General features: G+C 42.3%; 1 protein-coding gene across 3 annotated transcripts in view; it reads left to right on the plus strand.

Annotated features, from left to right (window-relative positions):
* LOC110973333 (SWI/SNF-related matrix-associated actin-dependent regulator of chromatin subfamily D member 1-like) overlaps positions 1 to 25,015 on the plus strand; it is a 102,294-nt gene that overhangs the window by 66,704 nt on the left and 10,575 nt on the right. For all 3 annotated transcript variants that reach the window (XM_022224047.2, XM_022224046.2, XM_087148054.1), the window contains 4 exons: positions 11,115 to 11,216; positions 13,229 to 13,390; positions 14,013 to 14,165; positions 23,218 to 23,298. In XM_022224047.2, coding sequence (XP_022079739.1) covers positions 11,115 to 11,216; positions 13,229 to 13,390; positions 14,013 to 14,165; positions 23,218 to 23,298 — 498 coding nt within the window. The remainder of the gene's footprint in view (positions 1 to 11,114; positions 11,217 to 13,228; positions 13,391 to 14,012; positions 14,166 to 23,217; positions 23,299 to 25,015) is intronic.

The following is a 25,015-nucleotide window of genomic DNA, read 5'->3' on the forward strand; positions in this document are numbered from 1 at the left end:
GTTCAAACTCTTTTTTGGGGGGAGGGGGGGTGAAAGGGGGGACTTTGGTCGCAGCCTTTTCTAGATTCTGTGGTCTGTGGCCACAAACCTCATTGCTGGGGTCAGGAGTTCAGACCCTCAGTAGGATTGATAAGGATAGTAGGAGGCGACTCAAGCTTTGTGGTTTGGGTTGGCTTTTTTTTCAACCGCAGAAGTTTACCTATGGTGACTTTCTCTTACGTTCAATTTGATTTTTTTTTCCCTTTGGCGGCGGCGGGAAAGTTGTTTCAAATCTCCCCCTCTTTTGTAGGCTTTTTAAAAGTCTGAAGTTGAAAGATAAACAGTTTTCTTTTTACTTAAGGGGATTTATGAGGCCAGAAATGGATTTCAAGCTTAAAGGGGGCTTGGTGATTTTTGGTATGAAGAGTAAAATGTACGATAAGATCTGTGATAAATGTAAGATACTAATTTCTAGTTAAGGAAAGATTTCCAGGGATTTGCAGAGACGTTTTAAAATGCCTGAAATTACATGCACAAGAGTATTAATTTTTTTAAATGGTGATCAAATTTCTAATCACAGAGTGTTAACTTGAAGTATCCGCGGCATGCACAAACAGTAGAGGGCAGCATACACTTTCCTGTGAGAGCCATATGAGGGCACAACATGCAAAGAACAGTTCCTACGACTTTCTTTTCTTTTTTTGACTTTGTGATGATTGTGAATCTAGATCAGGAGCCAAGCCTCTGTTTGGAACTTTAAGACAGATCTTGCTAAACTTTCATAAGGGTCTCAAGTGATTTTGAGGGTATTTTGTTTATCACCATTCAGTGTCCAGTACGTGACTAACTACATGCACTGCAGTGTTTATATAAGGGGTAGCCCTCTCCTCCCAAAAGGTTTTTTAATGATTTATTATAGTTTTCACTGTTCCATAACACATTTGATGGTTGAAAGGTCCAAAATGAAACGAGGGAAGAAACAATGGTGAAATGGAGCTGTGGGTAGATTATGTCCTGCTAGTGAATGACAAGAGCTTGTTTGGTACACGAATGGTGCTCATCGTGGAGGCAGATGTCCCAGGAAAAGGCGGGCATTTGTGACTGAGGCCCACCCTCTGCCCCGTCTCCTTCCTGCCTCTCCCTTCACCTTAGAATCACATAGCATGGGTTGCTAAGGTTAGCAACCTCCAGTTCAAAGACAGATGGCCTGACGCACAAGTGGGCAACAATCCTGTGGGCCCTGATCCCATTCTGTCAGTGACAGGTGGGGAGACGGAAGGGCCCCCAAATAAAAGCAAAGAAAAAAGAGGCTGAACAATACTCCCAATGCATCAAGGGACAATCAGTCAATGACTGGTCTGGCACCTTCCTCGGCCTGTCTGGCAGTTGAGTTTCTGAACGGCAAGTCAGATGTGACAGTCTGGCACCCAGCTCAGTTTTTATCTCTAGGAGAGTTTGGGGGCTTGGCCCCACTTTTTCTTCAATTTTTGTCTGGGCCAAAGCAGACCACAGAGACCTGTGGGTATTTTCCTTTTGTCAGTTTCTTGCAGCCAGTCACCCCTGCTCACCCCCTTTTTTGGAGGGGGTGTCTTTGGAAGTGGCCAGCTGATGTCATCAATCCCGGTGTCCTGGTTTAGTCTTCCTTCCAAGGTTTTTGGAATCGCAGACAGCCCTGCAGCCGGTCCATCTCATTGCTGTCTTTTTTTTCACAGAGAGAGGCAGTCTCCCCACTGGAGCACAAGGCCGGAAATGCTACTATGCTAGCACACATTTCCAACAGCCCTCTGTCCTCAAAAGATGTAGGACCCCCCCCTTTATCAACCTGCCTCCTTCCCAATTTGCATGCACAGTCTAACAATTGATTATGAATTCAAGTAAGATAACTGAAAAGTAGTTAAGAAAATCTGAGTCAGTAAAACTGCAAATGGCATTGAGGTACCGTTGGTAATATTGGATTCAAACTGGCAACTGGAGTACTCAGTTGCTGATGGGTGAAGAAGCCTGCACTAGCAGCAGGTGAGCATGGGTTCGACTCCCACTCCCTCTGCTGGTTTTGAGTGTGCAGTGCTTTAATAAGAAGATTGCTTCTGTGGAGGGCAGTCTTAATGTTAATGCATCTCGCATCAATATGCAATAACAATAGAAACAGTAGTCATTGTTGGCCACTTTCTTTGACTGCAAACAGATCCTAGAAGTTTTAAAAAATGTCAAAGATGTTAAAATTTTCCTTCACGTTGACCACACTTAAATACCGGTAGGAAATCCCCTGACTGTGCGTCCTAGATATAATGTAAGTTAGTCCTAGATATAATGTAAGTTAGTCCTAGATATAATGTAAGTTAGTCCTAGATATAATGTAAGTTAGTTCTAGATATAATGTAAGTTATTTGCACAAGTGGCCTCACAGTGGAATGTACAGTACAAATTCCGACATATCAACGTTACCAGACTGCTACCTATTGGTTGGATTACACATACACACCAGTCAATCACAACAATAAATGTCACCAGTGACTTTTAGTGGGCTCTTGGCTTGAACATTCATAGAGCAAAACACTCAGAGAAGTCCTTCAGGATACGCTGTCAATCAAGTCTTGACTTTTATTCATTTTTCAAGGGGGGGAGAGCAACCTGAGCCCTGAATGTATGAAAATATAAGTGATCCACGTTTGTGCAAATGGTTTAAGGATTTAGGCTATGTACTTTGAGTAATGGTCGTAAAAAATCTCCCCTTGCTGGAGCAATCGAAGCTGTCATAAATGTCAGACTGTATTTGTAAGTGGCTAATTCTCACCCCCTGGCCTGTTGTTGATTGAAGTGAAAAGCAAACATGTTGCCCAGTTCCAAACCAGTTTATGGCCATCAATGTTGGATTTTTAGCTATTAAAAGACCCCGGCAAGCAAAGCACTTTGGGAGACCTAACAAAAAATCCACCTGGCTTGGAATTTATTTAAAATATATTGATACATAGGTGTGGCTTAATTCTCCAAAATGTGGCATTCAAATGTAATACCACTGGGCATAATGTATGCATGCGTGTTGAAAGACGTCAGGAAATTAATTGTACTTTTTTTAAAAACTTGATCTATCAAGGAGTGTCAAACCCTTTGTGCCGGCAGTGGTGGTTTGCCACCGTCTGTTCTTATCCTTCAAACCATTCGGGAAAAAACTTCATGCTGGAATCTGAAGCATCTGGGAAGGTCAGGGTTAATGACCAGTTAAATATAAAACATTTGGTCGGTTTTTTTTTTTAAGTACATGTGTTGGATGTGAATAAATGCGGCACCCTTTGGCATGGTAAGTGGGCATGAGGGGGAATGCATTTGCCCAAAATAAATTTGGGGAGGGTTATTTATTGCTGGAAAGTGGTTTTTTGACAGAAGTGGCACGTTGCAAAGAGCAAGTGTTTGAATTATGCCCGAGGAGTATTGTTCAGAAATGCTTGCCAAAAAGTTATATGTTGCCCAAAGCATTCAGCATGAGTGTTTCCAAAAATCACTCTGCATCAGGTGGAGCTGGGTGGGGAAAAAAATGGAGCCCTCTCTATTCTGAATCGTGGCGAATAGGAATTTTGAGAAGCGGAAGTGGTCAGATGAAACCCACTTTGTGGTGTAAAAGAAAAAAGGGGAATCATGTCCAAATTTCCCTGTCTGTAACCTATTGTTTGAACCCGGAATTTCTATTTATATTATGGGGATTGTTTGACATTTTTCAAAGAACTTGGTATGTGTTCCATTGATCCCCAAGCTATAAAGAGACTGTCACATGAAATTGACGTGCATGTACCTCTGGTAAATCAAATGGATGAAGTGGGTACAGATGGAATACCCTCGAGCGTTGATGAAATCCCTCTCCTAAAACCCCTAAATCTCCCCCCCCCCCAAAAAAAAGGGCTGTTAAAACGTCAGGCTCCTGTGTGCTCCAGATTCATTCACATGCAAACTGTATTTACTATCAGGATGTAATGTGAAAGTGTGTGGTAAAACTGCCAAAGGGAACTAGATCACTTAGATATCCCAGAGTAGACTATCGGGGTCAAAGAATCCAAATGTTTTACAACGCAACAGAAGGTGGAGGTTGTCTTGAGAAGTGTGTCGAGTAAGCATCAGTTTATAAGATAGATCGATGAAAGAATCATCAATGTATTGAAAGAATTGTCAATTTCTGGTAATTTTTATGTCGGTTTGATTTGGAAAAGTTTTGTTTGTTTGAGATACTTGCTTTTGATCATGTCACACTTGATATAATCACCATATTTTTTAGTTGTCCAGCTGCCCAAGCTTGGCAGTATATGCGGCCATTTGTACAAGGAAGAATAAGTCTAAAAGATAGAATGAAAAGGATGAGTGAGGTATGAAATGGAAAAGAAATGCATTGATCCAGAACTGAGCCACACCGATTCAAAGACCCTCCTTTTTTTAGTGAATAAATTTGTCCTGGGGTAACTGAAGTAGGAGCCAAGTTTCCTAGTTGTACCAAAACAACAGTCAAGCTTGACAGAAATCCAACAAAGAAACCTGTCAGATATGGAGATATTTCAATTTGGATGTATTAGTAAATGAATCTACTGAGCCGTAACTAAAGTCGGGAACCAAATCTGAACTTTGCCTGTGTTGCCTTTTTAGGGGGCAGAGCAGTTACAGTGGCTTGGTTGAGGGGGGAGGTTGGGGATAGTTGCTGCATTCCACTACTTGTCCTTGATTTCACATTACTTTGGCAATGACACCAACGAGTCGGCAAGTGTGTTTGCGGATGATGTCATGACTCTGACGGTAGCCATCTTAGTGGGCTGCTGTACTCACTGCCTGCCGAAATGTGGCAGTAAAATTTCATTATCTCGGAAAGACTGAGAAAGAACAGAAAGATGCCTTTCAGAAGAAGATCATTTCTCATGGTGAGCAAATGTCGTACTTTGATGTCGCTGGAAATGAGCTGAACTTTTATCAAATCACCTCAAATGGTTGGCTGGATCTTTGGAAATTTACATGACCTATTTCAGGGACAAATGAAAACTACAAGAGAAAATGGACGCCAAGTTTTTAAGTTATTGTCATTGTGATTGTGATTGTCATTGTCATTCAGAATTGCACTGTCATCACTGTAGTGTTGTCCAGCTTTTGGTGTGGGGGGGATTCAAAAGTGAATGGCTTCAGGCTTATGCAATATGATGTTGAAGGAGAAAAAATCAAAAGCCTTACTCAAAAGTCCATCAGGGGGGCGAATCCACCCTCCCCCCCACAAATACACCACTGGTACATGTAGTACAGGTGAACTCAGAGAGTCAGGATGAGACATGCAGCAATAGGGGATAAAAAGTTGAAGATGAACTAGATCACACTAAATGAGCTTAAGAACTAGATTTGGAATAAAAGCAATCTGTAGGTAATGGCTGCCAAGCTGGTTGTCAAAAACAGGGCCATCGGTTGAGTTTGTTCACCTGTTAACAGGCTGTGCTGTGAAGTGTTCCCTAACAAAGTGTGTTTTTATAATTAAATTGAAATGTATCCAACCGGAACTTCATTATCCCAAGATAGGGGGGAAAAAATTTGCCAAATGCGCCTTCCTGTTTTGTGGTTTAAAAGGGTTGCGCATGACTTGAACCCCACTTGATGGATGGACTGTCCCAAATCTGTTCAATACAACCAAAAAAAGTTTCTTGAGTTGCAGTTCAAAGTTGTTTCTGTTCAGTCCCCCAGACAGAAATCAAATCAAAACAACAGTTCTGGTTGACTTCCTTCAGTCGATGGCAACGGCCTTAAAAAAAGAATTACATGTTTTACGAAACAAGACAGGCACCATGACCCATACCAAGCCCTGTACTCCCAAGTCCTTTTGGGGTTGGTTTTTTTTGGGGGGGTTGTTTTTTTTTTTTCTGCTGTAGATTCTTAACCAAATATATATATTTTGAGCATATATTTTGTATCTCGTAAATTTGTAAATTTTCTGTGTTTAATCCTGCAAAATAAATAAATGCAAAATGGCCCCCGTGTTGTGAGACCCAAACAAATTAGATTTCCTGAGCTAGAGTTTATTGCCTTTTGCATTTAGAGGAAGAAGAATTGCTCTTTCTCTTCCTACGGTGTTGTTGTGTCATTTTGTTCACTGATGGTTGCTTTATTTTTATTCCTCTGCCAAGAAAGGAAAATGGAAAGATGCTGTTGTCATCGTCATCATTGCTAAACAATCTTCATCATCTTTTTCAGACCACGCCAGAATTCCACAAAAGTTGAAGTACGTGTACTTTAAGTGTCAAAATGGGTAAACTGTAGAGTGACTGGATAAGCAGTAGGCAAATAGGATACATCGATTGTGAGTTAAACTTGTACAAAGTGTCAATCTCTGTTGATTGATCATTAACTACCAAATTACACATTGGGCTTCCGCCCACTGCAGCCGGCAGGAGGGGCCATATCGATTATCCCCAGGTGTGAAATGCTCGTCCTTCCTTCATAAAAGAAACACCTGACTCAGGTCAGGGGGTCAAGTTGGATGCACCTGGGCTGTTCTAGCTTGAATCGGTTGTCATGGAGCAGCCAATCAGCTTGGAGAGGGTTAGCATTTGCGATGTGATAAGGGGGGTTATCACTGCACCTTTTCGTTGAAGTCGGTCTTGAGCCGAGCATTGTTCCTGTTGTCACGCAACGCCATGTACAGTGTTGCTGACCTGTCAATTAAGCCCTAGAATGGCCTAAGAAGTGGTGTTTTTGTGTACTCAGTGATTTCTTATTCAGCTTAATTAAATGTTAACCCCAGTGAGCTACATTTTTTTTAACTTCGAACTTTAAGTAAAGGTAATTGATAACCTAGAAAGCAAAGAAAAGTCGGGATGCGACAACGAAGAATTTGGACATACATGTATCACCTTGTAGGAAATACTTTGATGGATTCTAAATTATCACTGGTGGGTGTAGGTTATGGGCTCCTCTCACTTATCTTAGTTTTCCCAATCTGATTTCCTCTCCTTGCCCTTCTGTGACAAAATTACTGGGTTTTTTGGTTGTTTTTCCATTTCCAACCTAACAATTGCCGAGCCTCGATTTCAGACCCCACATATGATAATTTCACCAATTGATTCAATTTTTTGTACTCTAAGAAAGTCAAGGCTTTGGAGCTAATTTTTTTTTTTTCAGTTGGGTTCAGTGGCAGTGGGGGGGTGGACCATCTCTCCCCCTTCCCCAAAAGGGACAGAATTTTCCTCATAAAAAGAGAGAATGGGTTGTTTTGAAACATGTCATCGGACCTCAAAGTATGTAAAAAGCAGTAAACATTAGCCTCAGAAACATGTCAAAAGAACTACTAAAATTACATTTAAAAACTGCGATGTCATTGTGCCTCAAGCAAAAAATTCCCCCCCTCCAACATGATTCTGGTTGCCCATTAAGGGACGAGGTGACCAAAAAGCAGTTCTATTTTTTCTACTGTGCCTGTTACTTTTGCTGACTCATAATCCAACAGCTTTGTACTTGTTTGATGATAACTTTGTTAGCGTGGGCGATTTTTTTTTCAGCCACAAAGTGACAAATCATTAACAGCAGATAGGAGTCAGTTCAGAGGTGTTTTCAAGCAAATTAGTGATGCTCATCCGCGATTCCTCCTTTCGTTCTTATTTTTTCCTTTACTTTCCATTTCCACCCGGTTTAAATTAGGAATCCCCGTGTACCTCCCTTCCATCCTTGCAATGTCCATGGTCATCGGTGTTACTATTGTCCCAGTCGTTGGTTGTAACACGTCAGCACAATTATTCCTGATCACCCATTAAAAAAACAACAAGAGAGACACTGTGTGGCTCCCCAAAATTGCACGCTTTTTCTTCCAAATATGGTAAGGCATCTGATACGATTGGCCATGCTCCAGTTTGCAAGAAAGCTTACAAGTTAACCCCCAAAAGTATGGTCCAGATTTCCAGAGATGAGCTCAGATCTGGATCATGGATAGCATGTCCTAGTTTGAGATTGTCGTCCTTGGTACATAGTTTGTGGCCCAGTACTCACCATCAAAGGGGCGGGCTGACACCAGAAACCACACTCACACAGGGGTCACTATCTCTGTGCTGGCCCGCTTCAAAGACCAAGCCGAATCAGTGAGTGTTAGGGTATTTGAATATATGGTTGGAGCTTGAGAATTGATCTGTGATTTGACTGTAAGTGGTGGCAGAGAAAGGGCTGTCTTCTTTCAAAAAACTTCACTAGTCCCCCCCCCCATGTCAGGTTTTTACATGTCTAGTGTTTCCTGCTTACTTATAAGAGCCTGTTCAAGGGCTAGCAAGCCTCATGAAACAACTGTGGCTTGCTTTTTACCTGCCTCCATCCTGCAGAAGACTCCCAAACTTCCCAGTGGATGCCAAGGTTGTACGAATTCTGTCCCTTCCATTTTTCCTGTATGTATTTGTGTGATGATGTAAAAAGAAGGAGAAAAGAAGAGAAAGTGGATTGTTTTTTAGAGAGTAAAATTTCTAATCTGCTTGAGCCCCAAACATTGACTCCAGACCTCTTGTCATGATAAAAAAAAAGTTACGTGGTTGCCTCATGTTAGCAGATATTTTTGCCATGTTTAATTACAGTTCACTCATCTGACATGCCATCCTTGACGCATTTCCCCTCATACATGACATTCTGATAGGATATGTCCCCTCTCGGCTTACCTGTTCAATTGATCAGTTGATTGCCTGTAAACTTTTCAAGTGCTTATCTCCAGCACAATAATCTCTGCTCTTTTCTCTCTCATCTCCCTCCATCCGTTGTCGGCAGGCCGATAACCGGCCCGGGAATTGGGTTACACGTGCAAGCAATTCACAAGAGATTTCCATCCTGGCTTTGAAGCCCGCGTCAGCGATAACATAGATCACCTCGATACATCCAATTGTTGTTTCGGAAGGGAGAAAGAAAGGGGGAAAAAATCAGATTAGTGAAGCTGAAGAGGCCCTGAGTTGGTCTGGGAAACTGTGTGTACACTACCCACTGGAAAAATCGTCGGCGGGGGGGGTTGACAAGTCCAGGTGATAAATCACCAGATACCAGAAATACTGAAGCACCAGCGCTTGAATGAAATCCCGGTCAAAATAAGCCCTCCACAAGTGGCAAATTGGCCTGTTCAAAGTTTCCAACCACCCTAAAAAAAATAAAAACCGGGTTACCGATTTCAAGTTGCCTTTGTACATGTATACATTTCGACAGGTGGTGGCCAGACATTTTGCAATCTTTTTTTGTCTTGTTTGAGCACGGCCAGGTGATGTTGCACTACCATGAGGATGGTGTAATGACACCTTGTTTTGATAATTACCCCCAAGAACAAAGAAGCACTTGCAAATAGACATCTGTATCACTGGTATTCTAGGCCAAAATTGTATGGGTCAATGTGGTACACCCAACAGTCATTAAGTTCCCTTCAAATACAGTAAAAACCAAGGGGAGAGATTTAGAGAAATGAGATTTACCAGGAGCAGGAAAAGAGCTACAGTAGCCAACAATTTGGGCATCATTTATTGAAAGTTGTTCAGATGCCTAAGAAGTACTGACAGTTTTTTTTACAAATTTAATAATCTCAGTTGCCAAGCATTAAGGTGCAGGGCCTGTTTTCTTTGCTAAGTCCCAGGGCTTGATTAACTCTCAAGTTTGAGGCCTTGACAAAATTATTATGAAATATAATCATCCTTCTAAAGAATAGAAAGTTCTTAAGGAAAAGCAAACCTGCTGAAAGTATCTGCAAGAACCGAGCAGATGGGAAAACAGGCAGCTCCGGCTTTAGCCTTGTATCTGGTCATACTTTGGCCAGGATTGCACAAGTGTGAAGGGATTTTTCTTTATTCAAACACGCCCCCTCTCTCTTGTCCCATCCCGGGGTAAACCAAGCCACTGACGGAATCAAATCGTTGGACGTCATCGCAAACACTTCAGCCAGGCAACAAATTAACCGACCTAATACCTCCTATAACCTCCCTGTTTTCCCTCAACGAGGGCCAAGCACAAATTGAAGCAGTCCACTCGGAACAGACTGCCTCCAATTAGTGTCCCATTATCCCAGCAAAATGCCCACCCTAACACCACCCCCGCCTGAGGTTGAGGACATCAAAACATCTCATTGCATTCTGGTTTAAGGAAGGTTTTTATTTTCCAACCAGGCCTTCTATGAAAGCTGACAACCACCTATTTAACACTTGACTTACTACTAAGTGCAGCAATTAATGTCACGAGATACACATTTTTTATCCTGTTTTTTCCCCAAGTGCAAAGTCCTGAGTCCTTTTCTAAAAATGAACCGATGGATTGCTGTACAGTCGACTCCGTTCCTTGTTTTTCTGGGGCACTGCCCTAGTTTCGGATTTTACTATCTTTTCTTCTGTGTACTTGCTTTTTATTCATTTTTTTTGTCTTGGGCATTTTTTGCTTTGCACTGGTGACGTAAGCCTTGATTATCGTCATTAGTTGGATATTGTTACAATCTCGTGCTAGATGCCATGATTGTCTGGCAGTATTGTGTATTTCAGTACTAGGATCTTTAAAAGTAAAGTACAGTTGATTTTGTATACAGCAAATTGATGAATATATAGTAATAAAGTTACAGAATCACAAAAAATCCACAGGTCATTAAGACACTCTTAAGATCTTATGATTTTACTGAACAGGATGACCTGAAAATAGGACCACATGTATTCTTTCTTTTCAGTTCAAAACTTGTTATATTTTCAAGCAAGATAAAATCTTAATGTTGGAAAATAACATACTTTTGATTCGTCCTTCTCTACCTCTATTATTTTCCGTTCTCTGTCGCTATCCTTCCATTCCAACCCAATGCTGACGCTGTTCAACTCGCTGGTCCTATTTTTCCATCTCACCTTAATCTTCATCATTTTTATTGCTGGACCTCCCTTTTTTCCTTGTATGCCCCTTGCCATCCCCTCTAAAAATCCAACATGCTATCATTAATCCCACTCCCCTCATTTCCCTGGTTCACTCCATCCCCGTCTCCCCCTTGTTCCTCTTTCCTGCCTTTGTCTCTTTCCTTCCTTGATTTTGTTTCCTTCCTCATTAATCCCACTCCCTTCATTTCCCTGGTTCACTCCATCCCTGTCTCCCCCTTGTTCCTTTCTCCTACCCTTGTCTCTTTCCTTCCTTGATTTTGTTTCCTTCCACTATAGTGGCACCGTACCAGCACCACCACAGAAACAGACGGCTTCCAAGTCAAGCGTCCAGGAAGCGAGAACGTCAAGTGTACCCTACTTCTCCTCTTAGACCATCAGGTTAGTTTCATAGCTCAGTAACTCAGAGATGTACCTCTCACTACTGTTTCTGGTAATGATACCGAAGATTCCTCAAAAGTGCCCTGGGCAGTGTAGTTTGCAAGCCTAAAGATACCTGTAGAGGGGAGACAGTGAGAAGCAGTTACAGTTTTAGAGGCGGAAGGCAAACACCAGAAGAATATTCTGGGTAAGACCCACGGAATCAGATGGAGGCTGATATGCCACAGCTGCTCACCTCTTATCACTGTAAACCCCTCTGAAGATTGTTGTCCCGGGACAACCGTATTCCTAAATTCTGTCAAGATTTGTCTGGAAATTAAAAACTGAAGTCTTGGTGTTTTTCACATGATTTTTTCAGCACTTACATGCACTTTACCATGATGACTTTGATATAAAGTACATGTATGTCCAAATGTTGAAGTTATGAATATGCATGGCATGTGCATGACCAAGGAGTGAGTGGAAATATATAAACTGACAGCAAAATCCACCAAGAATGCAATGTTAATTGACTCCAGAGCTTATTTTTGTCCAAAATTACTCTGACTTACACTGACCTGTTATAATTTTGCGAAGAAAACTTGACCGACACAGGACTTGAACTGTTGCCCCTCTCTTCTCATCATTTTGGTTGAAACTGGTGTTTCAAGCTGAGTTTCAAAGTCCTGGATCTAAAGTTGGACAGGCAGGGCACTGATGAACAGCCCTTAAATCACCAAATGTGCACCCCTTTGTAACCCTTCTTGAACCATTCACTCCCTTTGCACAATCAATTACCAAGCCCCCAAAACATCTGGTTTCTCGGCACCCCTTGCCCGACCTCGCCGGACCAAATTACCCTCTTTTGATGTGGCACCTTCCCTCCTCCTCGCCTTTCTTTTCTCTGGCCAGACCAGTCTCATCTGTCTGTCCACCAGCTCGTTTGTCTCTTGGCCCTACCAGACTGTTTGTTTTTCTGTTGTTTTGTCAAAGAAAACACTATCTTCAGTCTGTGGCTGGTTGTTAAACAGGCTTTGGGCAAGGAGGACATTGACATAATCTAGTTTCCGTGTTTTAAAGTTTTTGGCATGAAAGGTGGTTTCTTTTTGGGGACGGGACGTCAAAACATTGGTCATGCTCATAGGCACCTTACTCACCTTGTATGACAGTGATTAATTGCTTCATCTTGCATTTGTCTGGCCTTTTAATCATTCTCCAAACCTCATCAAAATTGGTCTGGTTGGGGGAATGTCAAAATTTTAAAAGAAAGATAACCTTAACCTCTGTGAGATTGGAAAAGGTACTTTGGAAACCAGGGCAGTTTGTTGAACCTGCTCTTCATTTTTTAAAGACCTGACGGACAGTGACAAAAGTGACAATGACAAACAAGGCCATCCAGAACATGTTTAGCCCTAGAAAAGACAAGATGAAGTTTCCCTTCCATCACTCCCCCCCCCCAAAAAAACCGTCTGTCTGCACACACTTAATGAATTATTTTTCTGGGAAGGGAATTGCTTGTCCTTTGAGGTACCGTAGTTTCATGAATTGCTCTGAGAGGAAAATACTTACCTAAACCTATTGTCACACCCAACCAATTGTCACACCCAACCCTGATTAGTTCACCCCTTATTTCAGTTTCGTGTAAGGTGTTTAATTTTCCAGAAATAAAACATACCATCCTCTCCCCCCTCCCCAAAGGAGGAAGGTTGAAATTTGCATGAACTCAAAATTTCTAGCAAAGGTCCTCCAACCCAGACTGATTAGAAAACGCCACCCAGGGTGCAAGGAATTCATATTTCTCAAGGTCGCTGATAGCTTAATTGGCCAGTGACTGTTACACAATGATACACAATTTTTTTCTTGATAAGAGCGACAGGTGGCTCTCAGTCTCGGGTCATTGTCGCTTCTCTTTCCTGTAAAAAAAGAAGATACTGATACTAATGGAATGTTTGGCCAAGAGAGAGTTGGAACTAGGACACAAGTCAGTAACCTTTGGGGTTTTTTTTCTCCTCCAACTCCCCCCCCCCTTACAGCCACCTCAGTACAAGCTAGACCCCCGTCTGGCACGCCTCCTGGGCGTGCACACCCAGACACGCCCAGTCATCATCAACGCCCTGTGGCAGTACATCAAGACCCACTGCCTACAGGACTCCCATGAGAGAGAATACATCAACAACGACAAGTACTTTCAGCAGGTTGGCATCACCAGTGGAAGAGAGGCCATCTTGGTCTAGTTTCCACGACTGAGTGTTCATAAAATAACTGTTTTTCCATCAGTGATGGTAGACTAATTGGGTGGGATTTGGATGGTATTCTTAAAGAACAGAATGGTCACACCTTATTTTGAGTTCTGGGCATTTGTTGTAGTTTTTTTCATTTAAGTCAGAAAATGCTTGGTGGGGTGGAGGCCATAATAGTTTCCAATTTACAGACATGATGATTTTTTTTTTTTCATTTTTGTTATCCTTGCAACAAAGGAAGACTTAAAACAGATGACAGAAAAAGTACAAATGTTCCGATTTTTACCAAACCATTAAAAAATGGAGGAATCCGCCATGAAACTTCCCTTCCTTGTTCTTCTGATTGCAATTCTGTTTATGAGGCAAGGGACTACTTTTCCTAGGCAGTTTTTCATTTTCACATATGTGCTTTACCAAAAAGCAGCTTAGCAGCATGTGAGATGTACAGCATGTCAACTCATTCCTGGCTGATTTTTGTATAATGTATAAATAAATGAGCAGTGTTTCTGCTTTGAAACTGGTCCAGATTGGAACTTTACAATGCAGGGTAAAGCCCGGCTGTTCCATCTCCTTTCAGATATTTGAATGTGGGCGGATGAAATTCTCTGAGATTCCTCAGCGGTTGCATCCCTTGCTGCATGCTCCAGATCCCATTGTAATCCATCATGTCATCACAGTGGACACCGCTGACCAGAAGAAGACGGCCTGCTATGACATTGATGTGGAAGTTGTAAGTAAATCTGGGATTCTGTTAGTTGTGTTTGGTTTTGTCAGTAATTTGGGGTAGCGTACCAATCAAACAGCTTCCTAGGAAACTCGGGAATATTTCCTGCCCCTGGAAAATTGTAGAATTTCTGCAATTGCTAGAACTTCTGGGTAAAAGTTTTTTGAATTTGGTTTTCGTCCTGAACCATCCTGGAATTTTCTGGTTCCCTGAAACTTTAAATGACTTTGTTCTTTCCTGGAAAAAGTTCAATGTGTCGCATACAAAATAATTGAGGTTTTTCGTAAGCATTCCTGACACTATTAAATTTCTTGGAAAAAAGGTTTGAAAAATGTCTAAGCTTTTTAATAGTGAAACACATTCTTTTTTGTGTTGAGAACTGGGGGAAGCTATATGTGCAAACAGGTAGAATTCCTTTTAATCTCACCATGACTGTATTTGTTAATGATACAAGGAAGAATCAGTCTTTTAGAGTTGATTTGAGCATTGGCCGTTGTTTTAAGTCAAGTTGAAGCAATGGCTTTAATACCAGCAGAGGTTGGCCATTCTATTCATGCAACGTCGTTTGAAAAAAAAAAAAAAAGAGAGAAAATCACTGTCATTCCCCTCCCTTTCAAAGGCACAGCATTGGCCTGTCAAGCATGAGCTGCTGGCGCCGCACTGTCGTCGCTTGTCCGACATCATTCCAACAGCTCGTGAAATCTGTTCAGTGGATGGAAAGACTGTGAACTGTTCATTCTCAGACACCGCACAATCCACCCTCTAACATTCTGCCTCCCCCCCAATCTCTGTCCCCCGACTTGTATTCATTTACTTACCAGGGCAATGAACGTGCGTTGGACCTGTCCCTAATGCTCCGATCAATAGTTTTGAGCGTAGCCCTTAGTTTACCCATTCATGATTTTTTTTCTGCAGTTCACGCCTCCCCTCCTACAGGCTTTCTGATTGAAGCTGGCAAATTGCAGCTTTGCGTATCCCTCCGTTTGTACATGTACATCCCATGCTACCCGAAATCATTTTAATTTCTTGACTGATGTTGCATGACCTCCAAGTGAACCCAAGTTTAAAGAGGCATTCTACCAGCCAACAACAGAATCGAACACCCCAAGGCAGGTGTGGCTCATGATCCAAAATTCCTGTCAGCATTTAGGTCAGGGGCCAAGGTTCTTTTTTTTTTAGGCTGTGTGAAAGTTTCAGACTCAAACTTTACTACGAACACATTTTTTGCGTGCAGGCGGGGAGGGGGGGGTAAATGGAAATGTGGGACAAACCCTGATGAGATCAAATCAAACACATATTTTTGGAAACGTCATCGGGGGGGGTAGGGCAAGCTAATATCACCAATGAGAACTTTCCCCAAAGAGCAAAGACTTCCTGATGAACCCCTGTCTTAAATTTGGCACTGGTAATTAGGAGAAATATGTGGTTATCAGGCACTGGAATTTGTTTTTGGTGGGACAAGCCTGACAAGTTAAACTTTGAATGATGTCAGTAAATTGTCAGATGGTCAAACCAGTAAGTTCACTCAGGAATTTGTATTTGTGAGAAAATGTGTTCTATGTTTTCATACTCCTGTGAATAATGGATTTTTCCATTCGTTGAGCAAAAGCATGGTGCGGGCAACTCCTAATGTGATCACAGCACAGTTTCCATCACCCGGTATTCTTCACACATCATGATGACCATAAGAAAGGCTTTCCCAAATTAACCCTAACCATGGTGAACACAACAGTGGGCTCTTTCTGTTGGATTTATTGATGTGAGCAGTAAACAAAAGGCCCTTTGTTCAAAGTGTTGGATTATGTGGGATTCTATGGGATTCAGCAAGCTCCATACTCTTCTGTTGTATTCTGTTGGATTAAGGAGGTTGCTTAGGGACAACCCGAAGAGGTTAGTGTTTAACAGAATATTATGAAGGTAATTATTTCTCAATATGGGCAATTCACAATAGTGTGCTACCAAGAACTTACAACACATCAGCCAATTACAACGAGCGAAATCTGTTGACCCTTTCCAAATGCGCATTGGGTGGACAGATTTTTCGCATTGTGATTGGCCAACGCGTTGGTGACGCACTTTAGAGAAACGGCCGTATTCACATTGCTTTCCAATCCCCCCCCCCTTTGTTTCTTCTGCCGGTACTCTGAGCAATGCAGTGCCACATGCAGCCTTCAGAACTGATCTCGCTTTAACGGTGAACAACTGCTATTGTCACTTCCAATCACTTGATTGAAATGTCTTGTTGCATGTGGATTATAGGCTGTGAGATAACGGCCCCTGTGGATAGGGATCCTGATAATTAACAGAGTGAGTTAGCAACTTTAAAGAATTTGCACCGCATTAAAGGCAGCATTAGTCACTTGTTGAAAGTGCTGTCCTTTTTTTTTTTTGAGAGAGAGAGAGAATTTTTTGTCACATGAGAAGTTACTCTTTGGTGGAATAGCCAATTTTTTTTAACTGTTGGGGGTTGTTGATGTATCCGTGGTCATTACACATACATGTAACTTCAGATCCTGTACCCAGGATATGCCAAGTTTTCACACACCTTCAGATCCTGCCCGCAGAGTAACCCAGGTTGTCACCAGTGTTGTATCCGAGACCTTGATGTCTGAGACCGAGGCCAAGACCAAGGCATACGAGACCAAGACCTACTCCTTCAAGACCAAGACCAGGACTTCGAGACCGAGACTTTTGCAGGTCGAGACTGAGACCACGACATCCGAGACCAAGACCGACCATAAACCAATCTTTAGTTATTACCAATTAAGTACACAAGAAATAAAATGAAAACGTTAGCATAAACACGCACAAAACCAAGATGATTCTATTTTTCTCACTGCTAAAATGGACTTTTTTATGTGTAATTGATTTCAGGAGGCTGATTAGTCATTAAGGAGGAAAATTAATGAATCACTTATATGGAATACTTCCCGCATTTTTTTCAGAACTTACTTTTGCTTGTGAACTCGTTTCAGGTGGCGTGTGAACGCAGAGGTTGTCCCACATGTTCCTGAGATGGTCTTAGAGCAAAACTTGCATTGTCCACAATGTTTGCCTCCCCCTTTTTTGCTCCCCAACAATTCTCTGTGGTTCTTATAACCAAACAGCACTACGGCCAATGTATTTGACATCGTAGGGCCTGGAGGTTTCAGAAGCTGACGATGTTGCAACATGTACCGTAGCGAAACTACTAAAACAACACGTACCACATACAAGACGGAATGAAAGTACTTTCACACGTTCACACAATTCATAGCGTGTGCACACACACAGACTGGTTCCCGTCCTGGCCCTACGTTCAGCAGGAGACTATGTAGGGAACGGGAACCAGTCTAGTGTGCGAATTCCAGTACTCACAACCTCATCTCCAGGGTGTCAAGCAGCATGGCTACTCTGGATTGGAAATAAAGTAACAACTTAGGACAAGGTTGCATCATGCTGCATTGACTAGTCTTCATTCCAGCGTCGATTTCATTGTTAATTGCAAAAAATCTGAACATTACTGTGTTGTATTTATATCAGTGGTTGAAGATTGACTCGAGCGGAGGTAATTTTGCCTTTTGCAACCACGTGTAAGCATGGTAACTAGATGCGCATTTTGTTATGGTCTCGACGGTCTTGAGGGGGGAGTCCCGAGTCTATGGCATCAGAGACCAAGACCGAGACTGGCGCTTTCAAGACCGAGACCAGCCCTCCCAAGACCAAGACTTTGACAGGGTGAGACCGAGACCGCAAAAAAGGTCTTGAGACGGTCTCAAGGCCGAGACCAGGTCTCGAGACCTACAACACTGATTGTCACACACCTTTAGATCCTGTATTCAGGATATCCCAGGTTGTCACACACCAGCAGATCCTGCACCCAAGTTGTCTTGGGTTGTGTCCCACATCGTATATCTTGCACCTGTGATATCCCAGATTGAAATCCAGCACCCAAGATGTCCCAGGTTGTGTCACACACCTTCAAATCCTGCACCCAGGATATCCCAGGTTGTGTCACACACCTTCAAATCCTGCACCCAAGATATCCCAGGTTGTGTCACACACCTTCAAATCCTGCACCCAAGATATCCCAGGTTGTGTCACACACCTTCACATCCTGCACCCAAGATATCCCAGGTGGTGTCACACACCTTCACATCCTGCACCCAAGATATCCCAGGTAGTGTCACACACCTTCACATCCTGCACCCAAGATATCCCAGGTAGTGTCACACACCTTCACATCCTGCACCCAAGATATCCCAGGTAGTGTCACACACCTTCACATCCTGCACCCAAGATATCCCAGGTAGTGTCACACACCTTCACATCCTGCACCCAAGATATCCCAGGTAGTGTCACACACCTTCACATCCTGCACCCAAGATATCCCAGGTTGTGTCACACACCTTCACATCCTGCACCCAAGATGTCCCAGGTAGTGTCACACACCTTCAGATCCTGCACCCAAGATATCCCAGGTAGTGTCACACACCTTCACATCCTGGACCCAGGATATCCCAGGTTTTTGTCTTACCTTCATGCTTCCCCAGTACCTTTTCTTTTACATTCCCTTCCGACTGAGTGGCTAATTAGTGGCTATTGTTGGACCGCCCCCTTAACCCACACCCCCTCTCAGTTTCACCCTGTCCAATCAAGGACACATACTCCACTTCTTCAGCTCCAGACTTAATTGCATCCATGACCCTTACCCCACACTCTCTCACCACCAACTGTCCCCTCCCTTCCCCCACCCCCCTCATCTGGAAATCAGTTAAACCCGATGGCAGGTGTGTCAGCAGTGCCAAGCCAGACCAACTGGCGCCCTGTGTCCATTCATCTCGAACCACTGGAATTGATCTTAAGGTGGCAGGTGGGAATGCACGTCACTGGCTCATCAGGTTTCTAAACCTGGGGGGGGGATTGACGGTGCGTTCATCACATACAGGAAAGGGGGCGGAGGTGCGAAGATGATAGTTTTAGAATCACCTGGCATGTTAACCCTCCAGCTATGTAGAACAAGATTGTTGATTGTCGTGAAGGGGTTTAAGGAATCCCATTGTTTTTGAAGGGCAGTGGCCACTTGGTCAAATGCCTTCTGGAAACTCTGGTGCCAGCAAAGGATATATGAAATAAGGTTTAGTTTCCAATTACTAAAATACACAAAATTTACATTAAATGATCAATAAAAAATATTGAACATCAAAATGGATATAAACCATCTACACTACACATACACAAAGACAAATGACCCAGAGCTCTTGTAGTTGATGAATATGGCCGTTTCACGATAGTGCGCTACCAAGAGTTTGCAACTCATTGGCCAATCACAATGCGCAAAATTTGTCGACCCAATGCGCGTGTGGAAAGGGTTGATAAATTTTGTGCGTTCTAATTGGCCAACGTGTTGCAAACTCTTGGTGGCGCACTATTGTGAATTGCCCGTATTGAATTTCACTTAAATGGTTTATATTCATTCAAACCTCATAGTGAAAGTCCTCCTCCAAAACTGTCACAGGAAAATATTTTGCAGCATGCAATTTCATGGCTAGAAACTACCCGACTGCATGTTTTGATATGCAGAATTCAAAAATCCAACATACCCAATAATACAGCATCACTGTCAAGGCCATACCATGGGCATCAGGAGGGGTAAGGGGATGTCTGTCCCCCTCCCCCACCCCCTTTAAAACCTTATTTTTTAAGGTGAAAGGTCATTGAGGTCACCAATCTGGTTGAACAAATGTCCAAGTTGACCCCTTCCCCTTGTAGTGGTTTATCCATTGGTTGCTTATGAGTGCTTTGCCATTGCCCCTCCCCCCATAAAAATCCTGGTGACGCCCATGGGCCGTACTGAAAGATGATGCAAAACAAGGTCATTCAATGCATTTCTCAGAATAAATAAAGCCTTGATTGTGATGGCAGCTGTCAAAAAAAGTTTGCCACTATCGTATTATGTTGGCTAAGCAGCAATAATGGCTAAGCAGAAAACTTGTGCTAAGTGTCAAAGCCTTTTTATGTAGCTGCTTCACTGTGTTTAGCTGCCTCTTAGCCAACTGGCAAGGCTGCAGTTTCGGTTCACTAAGCAACTTGAATGATGTCAAGGCCTCAGTCAACGAATCTTCCAGATGTCTCCAGTATCCTCTCTCTCTCTATCCCATCCTTTGAAACCCATTTTTCAAGACAAATAGAATCCATCACTCTTTTCCTGTGTTTTCTGTGACACTTCTCCCTCAATTATCCTGTGTCTAGTCTCCATCCAGCATCGCTCGCCCATAAACGACCTTCCCACGTAAGTGATGTCCGCCAAGTCACTGGATTCAAAGAAAAAAAAGATCACTTATGGAGTCAAAGCCCTCGGCGGCAAGCACTTGAACTGAAGTCACCTGCCTCAGTGGATCGGGGGAGATGCTTCAGCCTTCATTTCCTGTGCACTCGGACAAGCTTAGCTGGTCACACTCCCACGCTAAAATCTTTACACCCTCCCCCACATTTGTAGTTTTCAAGAATTTATGACGCAAGATGGGTTGACTTGGAACTCCAAGTCAAGCAAATCAAACAGAATTTATTCAAGTTGACTTGTAGAGATCTCTTACATACGCTCAGAGAGGTTTGCTCATCTGTCTTGACATTTCTCTGTTCCCAGTTCAACTTTTAAAAATATGTGGAACAATTCCTCTTTGGAGAACGTCATTGCTTCAGGCATTTTTTGGCCTTGTGTCTCACCAGCAACTCCCTTTCCACCTTTCCCTGTCTAGCTCCACCCTCGACTCGCACTATCTATTGCCTTCCCGAATACCTACAACTCCCTTTTATTTTGCTGACACCTCCCCCCCCAAGATCCCCGGTGCAAAGTTGATTTCAAAGCTGGTTTATTTCTGCCAGTAATTGCTGGTGTAAAAGCGCCACCTTGGGTTCAATATGTCCCTAAACTGAAGACATTCAGGGAGACATTAAAACATGCTGTGGTGTTGCAGGAATTTTTTGTATATTATTCTGGTAGTGTTTTTGCCCTCCGTGTGTCTCAGAAGCAAAGTTATGAAGTGCCTCCTTAATGTAAGCAAATGATGCACTCAAACAAGTTGAAATAGATATCCCACTCTAGGATAATCAAAATAACATTTGAAAAATGGGGATGATTTCCTTGATAAATTTTTTTAAAAAACAAGAAGTTTCTTTTTTTGGTTTGTATCAAATTGACACCAAAGAATGTTGGAAATTATTTCACTGTTAGTCTTTGATTTGATGTCCTTTTTTGAGGAGGGTCTCTAGTTAATCAAAAATAATCTCCCTGTGGTATTTTATCTGAAGTAGCCTGGTGAAAATACTTCCCACTTCCAACAAGTCATCAGCAATAACATTGAAAAGTTATTTATCTGGAATGCTTTGCATACCGAACATTGGTATACCTTCATTTTTGTAAAAAAAAATAAATTCAAAAAGCATGTTAAACATCCTGTCATGGAACATGTTGGAAAAGTTACTGGATAGGCATGAAAACTGTATAAATTCATGGAGTTCGGCTACAGTGGTATCTTATCCGGGCTTCTGACAGCGGTCAGTTGTGGAAAAAAAGAAAAGAGTGCCTTTCTTTTAGGGGAGAGTCATGGATTTTATGGGGAAGCGTGCGTGATTGACAAAGACAATCTGATACATTATGTCTTGTATTACATGAAATGGTGTGACCTCACATCAGCCTGTATCTCTGTGATTCCTTGCTGTGGTGAAAGTTTCATGCTCTGTTCACTCCATGTGCTATCGTGTCCAATATTAGTGCCGTCCGACGGCCGTCCCAGAGTCTATGCAGACATGCTTGGCCTGTCATCCAGTTAAAACTCGGCTATCTTCCAGAAAAACAATTTTAGGGTTTTATAAATAGGTGGCCCAGTCCCCTGTGTGGGTGTTTGCGGTTCTTGAGTCAAATATTGATGACAATGCCAAATGGTCTAGCCAATATAACTTCTTTCTTTTTTTTCTTTTTTTTTCTTCTTTTCTATTCCCCTTGTGTGTTTGCACATTTGTGGCGCATCTGAGAGGATGGCGGAAGCATTGAATCTGTAACGATTTGTCATTTGATGCGACTTTGGGGCATTGATGTTTTTGTCAAAGTTGGAGGAACTGTGACTGGCAGAGGTAGAATGAGACCGGAACAAACTGAACGTTTTTTTGCACATTTCAATCGTCCATTCACTTTTCCTGTTCACATAATTGCATTTTTTTTTCACATTTCATTCAATGAATTTGAAATAAAATTCCAACATGAAAAAAAAAAAGAGTAAATACGAATAATTAACTGACGACTAAGCACATGTGTTTTGCCAATACAGTCAGTTACATAAATTTCATCTCTCTTGGCCCAGAATTCTCACCCCAGTTAGAGACCTTCCCGACGCTCATGGCGTCATCAATTTGTGTCAGTTTTGCCTCATTAGCTTTCACAGTTTTGCCTTGATATTCTTGCTCCAACCAGCGCTGAAGGCAAAGCGAATCATCATATAGTCCCTCTGTGATGATGCACCTGCTGATTAAGAGAGTAATTTCATAATTGAATCTTAAACACAGTTGTCTGAAATACTGAGAGATGGTTGTCTGGCCCACGTTGGATATCTTAAAATGTGAAAGGACATATTTTTCATTGGGTTCTGTACTCTTTGCATCATATGCTTAAAGAGGCACTCGATAAAAGATTTAGCTGGAGGCCCCATTCAGTTTGATCAGCGACCATTTATCAACAACTGGTCCATTCTCCCTGGTAATCTGGGCACAAAATATAACCTGGGTACCAGATAAAATCAACCAATGGTTGACTGTCGCTGACCATACTTGATCCATGTTTACAAGCAGAGGGCCAGATTATCCGTAGAGCCATTGGTAACTAATCCAGCCCCAATACCATGGAGTAAAACTTATCACTTAGCAAAGATATGCGCTGAGCAAAAATCTACGGAGAACCAGTCCCATGCATGTCACTTTGGCTGGTAATCAGATTTTTACTAACCCAAAATTATCTGTATTACTCTGTCACTAAATTCCTTGCTCTTGTAATCTTATAACTGAACCCTTTTTTCATTTTTCACAGGACGACACCCTCAAAGAACTCATGAAGTCATTCCTGCTGTCCACAGCAAGTCAGCAAGAGATAGCTTCCCTGGACAACAAGGTAGTCATAGACTGTGTATCCAAATCTTGTCACCTAGAGCTAGATCTAAGTCTTTGTTCCATTGGAAATATGCGTGGACACATGCAGACTGTAGAAGTAGCCATAGCTCTGAAGTCCATTTTGGATATGGTCATAGACCTACCTGAAAAAAAAAACCAAAAATGGGTAGCAATCTGCTTTAAATGCTTAGCAAATAGAGGTTACCAGTTATGTATTACATGTTGTCTGTGACTGGTTCATGAGCAGCATTGTCTGCAAAGCTGGTGCATGGCATTGAGAGAGGCTTCATTTTGTGATGCAGATGCAAAGGGCAAGGCAGATCAAGCACCGAATATCTACTTGTTCTCAGTCCAATTGTTTGCTGTGTTGAAGCTGTTGGACTCCAGGGTATCATTTGCATGGTGCAAACGGGAGCACCATTCTTAATGAAGAATTTTCAAATTGAGAGCAGGATTTTTTTTATCTATTTTCCAACTCTGGATTTCTCCTGATGTAGTCAGGTGGTAAACATTATGATTGAAACGCATTAGGCATGAGTAACAGTCATAGCGTGAGACGAGTAGCAAATCCCTAGATTTAGAGAGGGTGTGAAAAAGTTCCTTCATGCTCAGTAGTAGGTACTCAGTTCTCATCAGTAAAAAAAGGTGCCCGGCCGTAGCGAAATCATTTCCGGTCTTGTCGCTATTGAGTTGTCCATTAATCCCGTTGTCTAGCACCCTCTGTTACTGGCCAGGATGTCATAATTATGGTGACAAGTTGTAAACGTTGGAGTCAGACAGCTCGCTGCAATGACTGCAGCTGAAACCTAAGCCGTCAGGACCAGATTTTTCTGCAGGGCTAAGGTGCTTCACCGGAAGATTTCCCAAGCTGATAATTTTCAACTGGAGTAGGGTCCGCAAAGGGTGGGTTACCACAAGGGTCATAAACACGGCCCAAAGTTGCCAAAGAAATATGCTTAGCCCTTGCTGACAATTCCAGAACCAACGACTTGACAAAATGATCGATTCAGGGCAGATTAAACAAATTAATAAGTAGGAATGTTGATTCAGTGTTTTTGGAGTTGCAGGTTCAGCTGCTTCACGTATTTGTTACTGTTTAATTGGGGGGAGGGAAATTAGTGACGGCCTCTTCACAGAGTACTAATCAAGATGCCTATTTCCTTTGAAAGGGAGTATTGGGAAAAAAGTCAATTGAAATCAGTTGGTGTGGGTGTCAAAAACACACTCATGCTGTATTGGTAGGAGCAGTAAATGATCAAGGTTGTAGAAAATTGATTGCATCATGCCAAGGGCATCAAAAATGTATTGCTTCATGTGTCATGTCAATCAGACCCATGTAATATTTGTAATAAGTTATACTTCAGTTATATGACCTTTCACAAGGGCGAGACAGAGATGAAATCTCATGCACCAGCGATTAAGCATATACTGTAAGGCAAAAGTGTGACATGAACATTTTAGTCTGCCTCAAGCCAACCGGAAAAACAGCGGCCTTGAATAGGACACTAGATCAAGGGGTCAGTGGCCAGTTGGAGAGCAGTTTGGTGCTGTTGTAACATTTACTCACCTGTCACTTTAAAATGCCAGATTCCCCATTAACCACTTTGCGCCGGTGGCAGCTATCAATGTTGATGATGCTGGGACGGACTAATTATCATTTTTTTCAAAATTCTTTAAAAATTCCTATCTTCATCTACTGGACACTTACACCCACAAGA

Source organism: Acanthaster planci, linkage group LG17 (assembly GCF_054643075.1).
Source record: "Acanthaster planci isolate LZ-2023a linkage group LG17, COTS_SCS, whole genome shotgun sequence".
Classification (NCBI taxonomy): domain Eukaryota; kingdom Metazoa; phylum Echinodermata; class Asteroidea; order Valvatida; family Acanthasteridae; genus Acanthaster; species Acanthaster planci.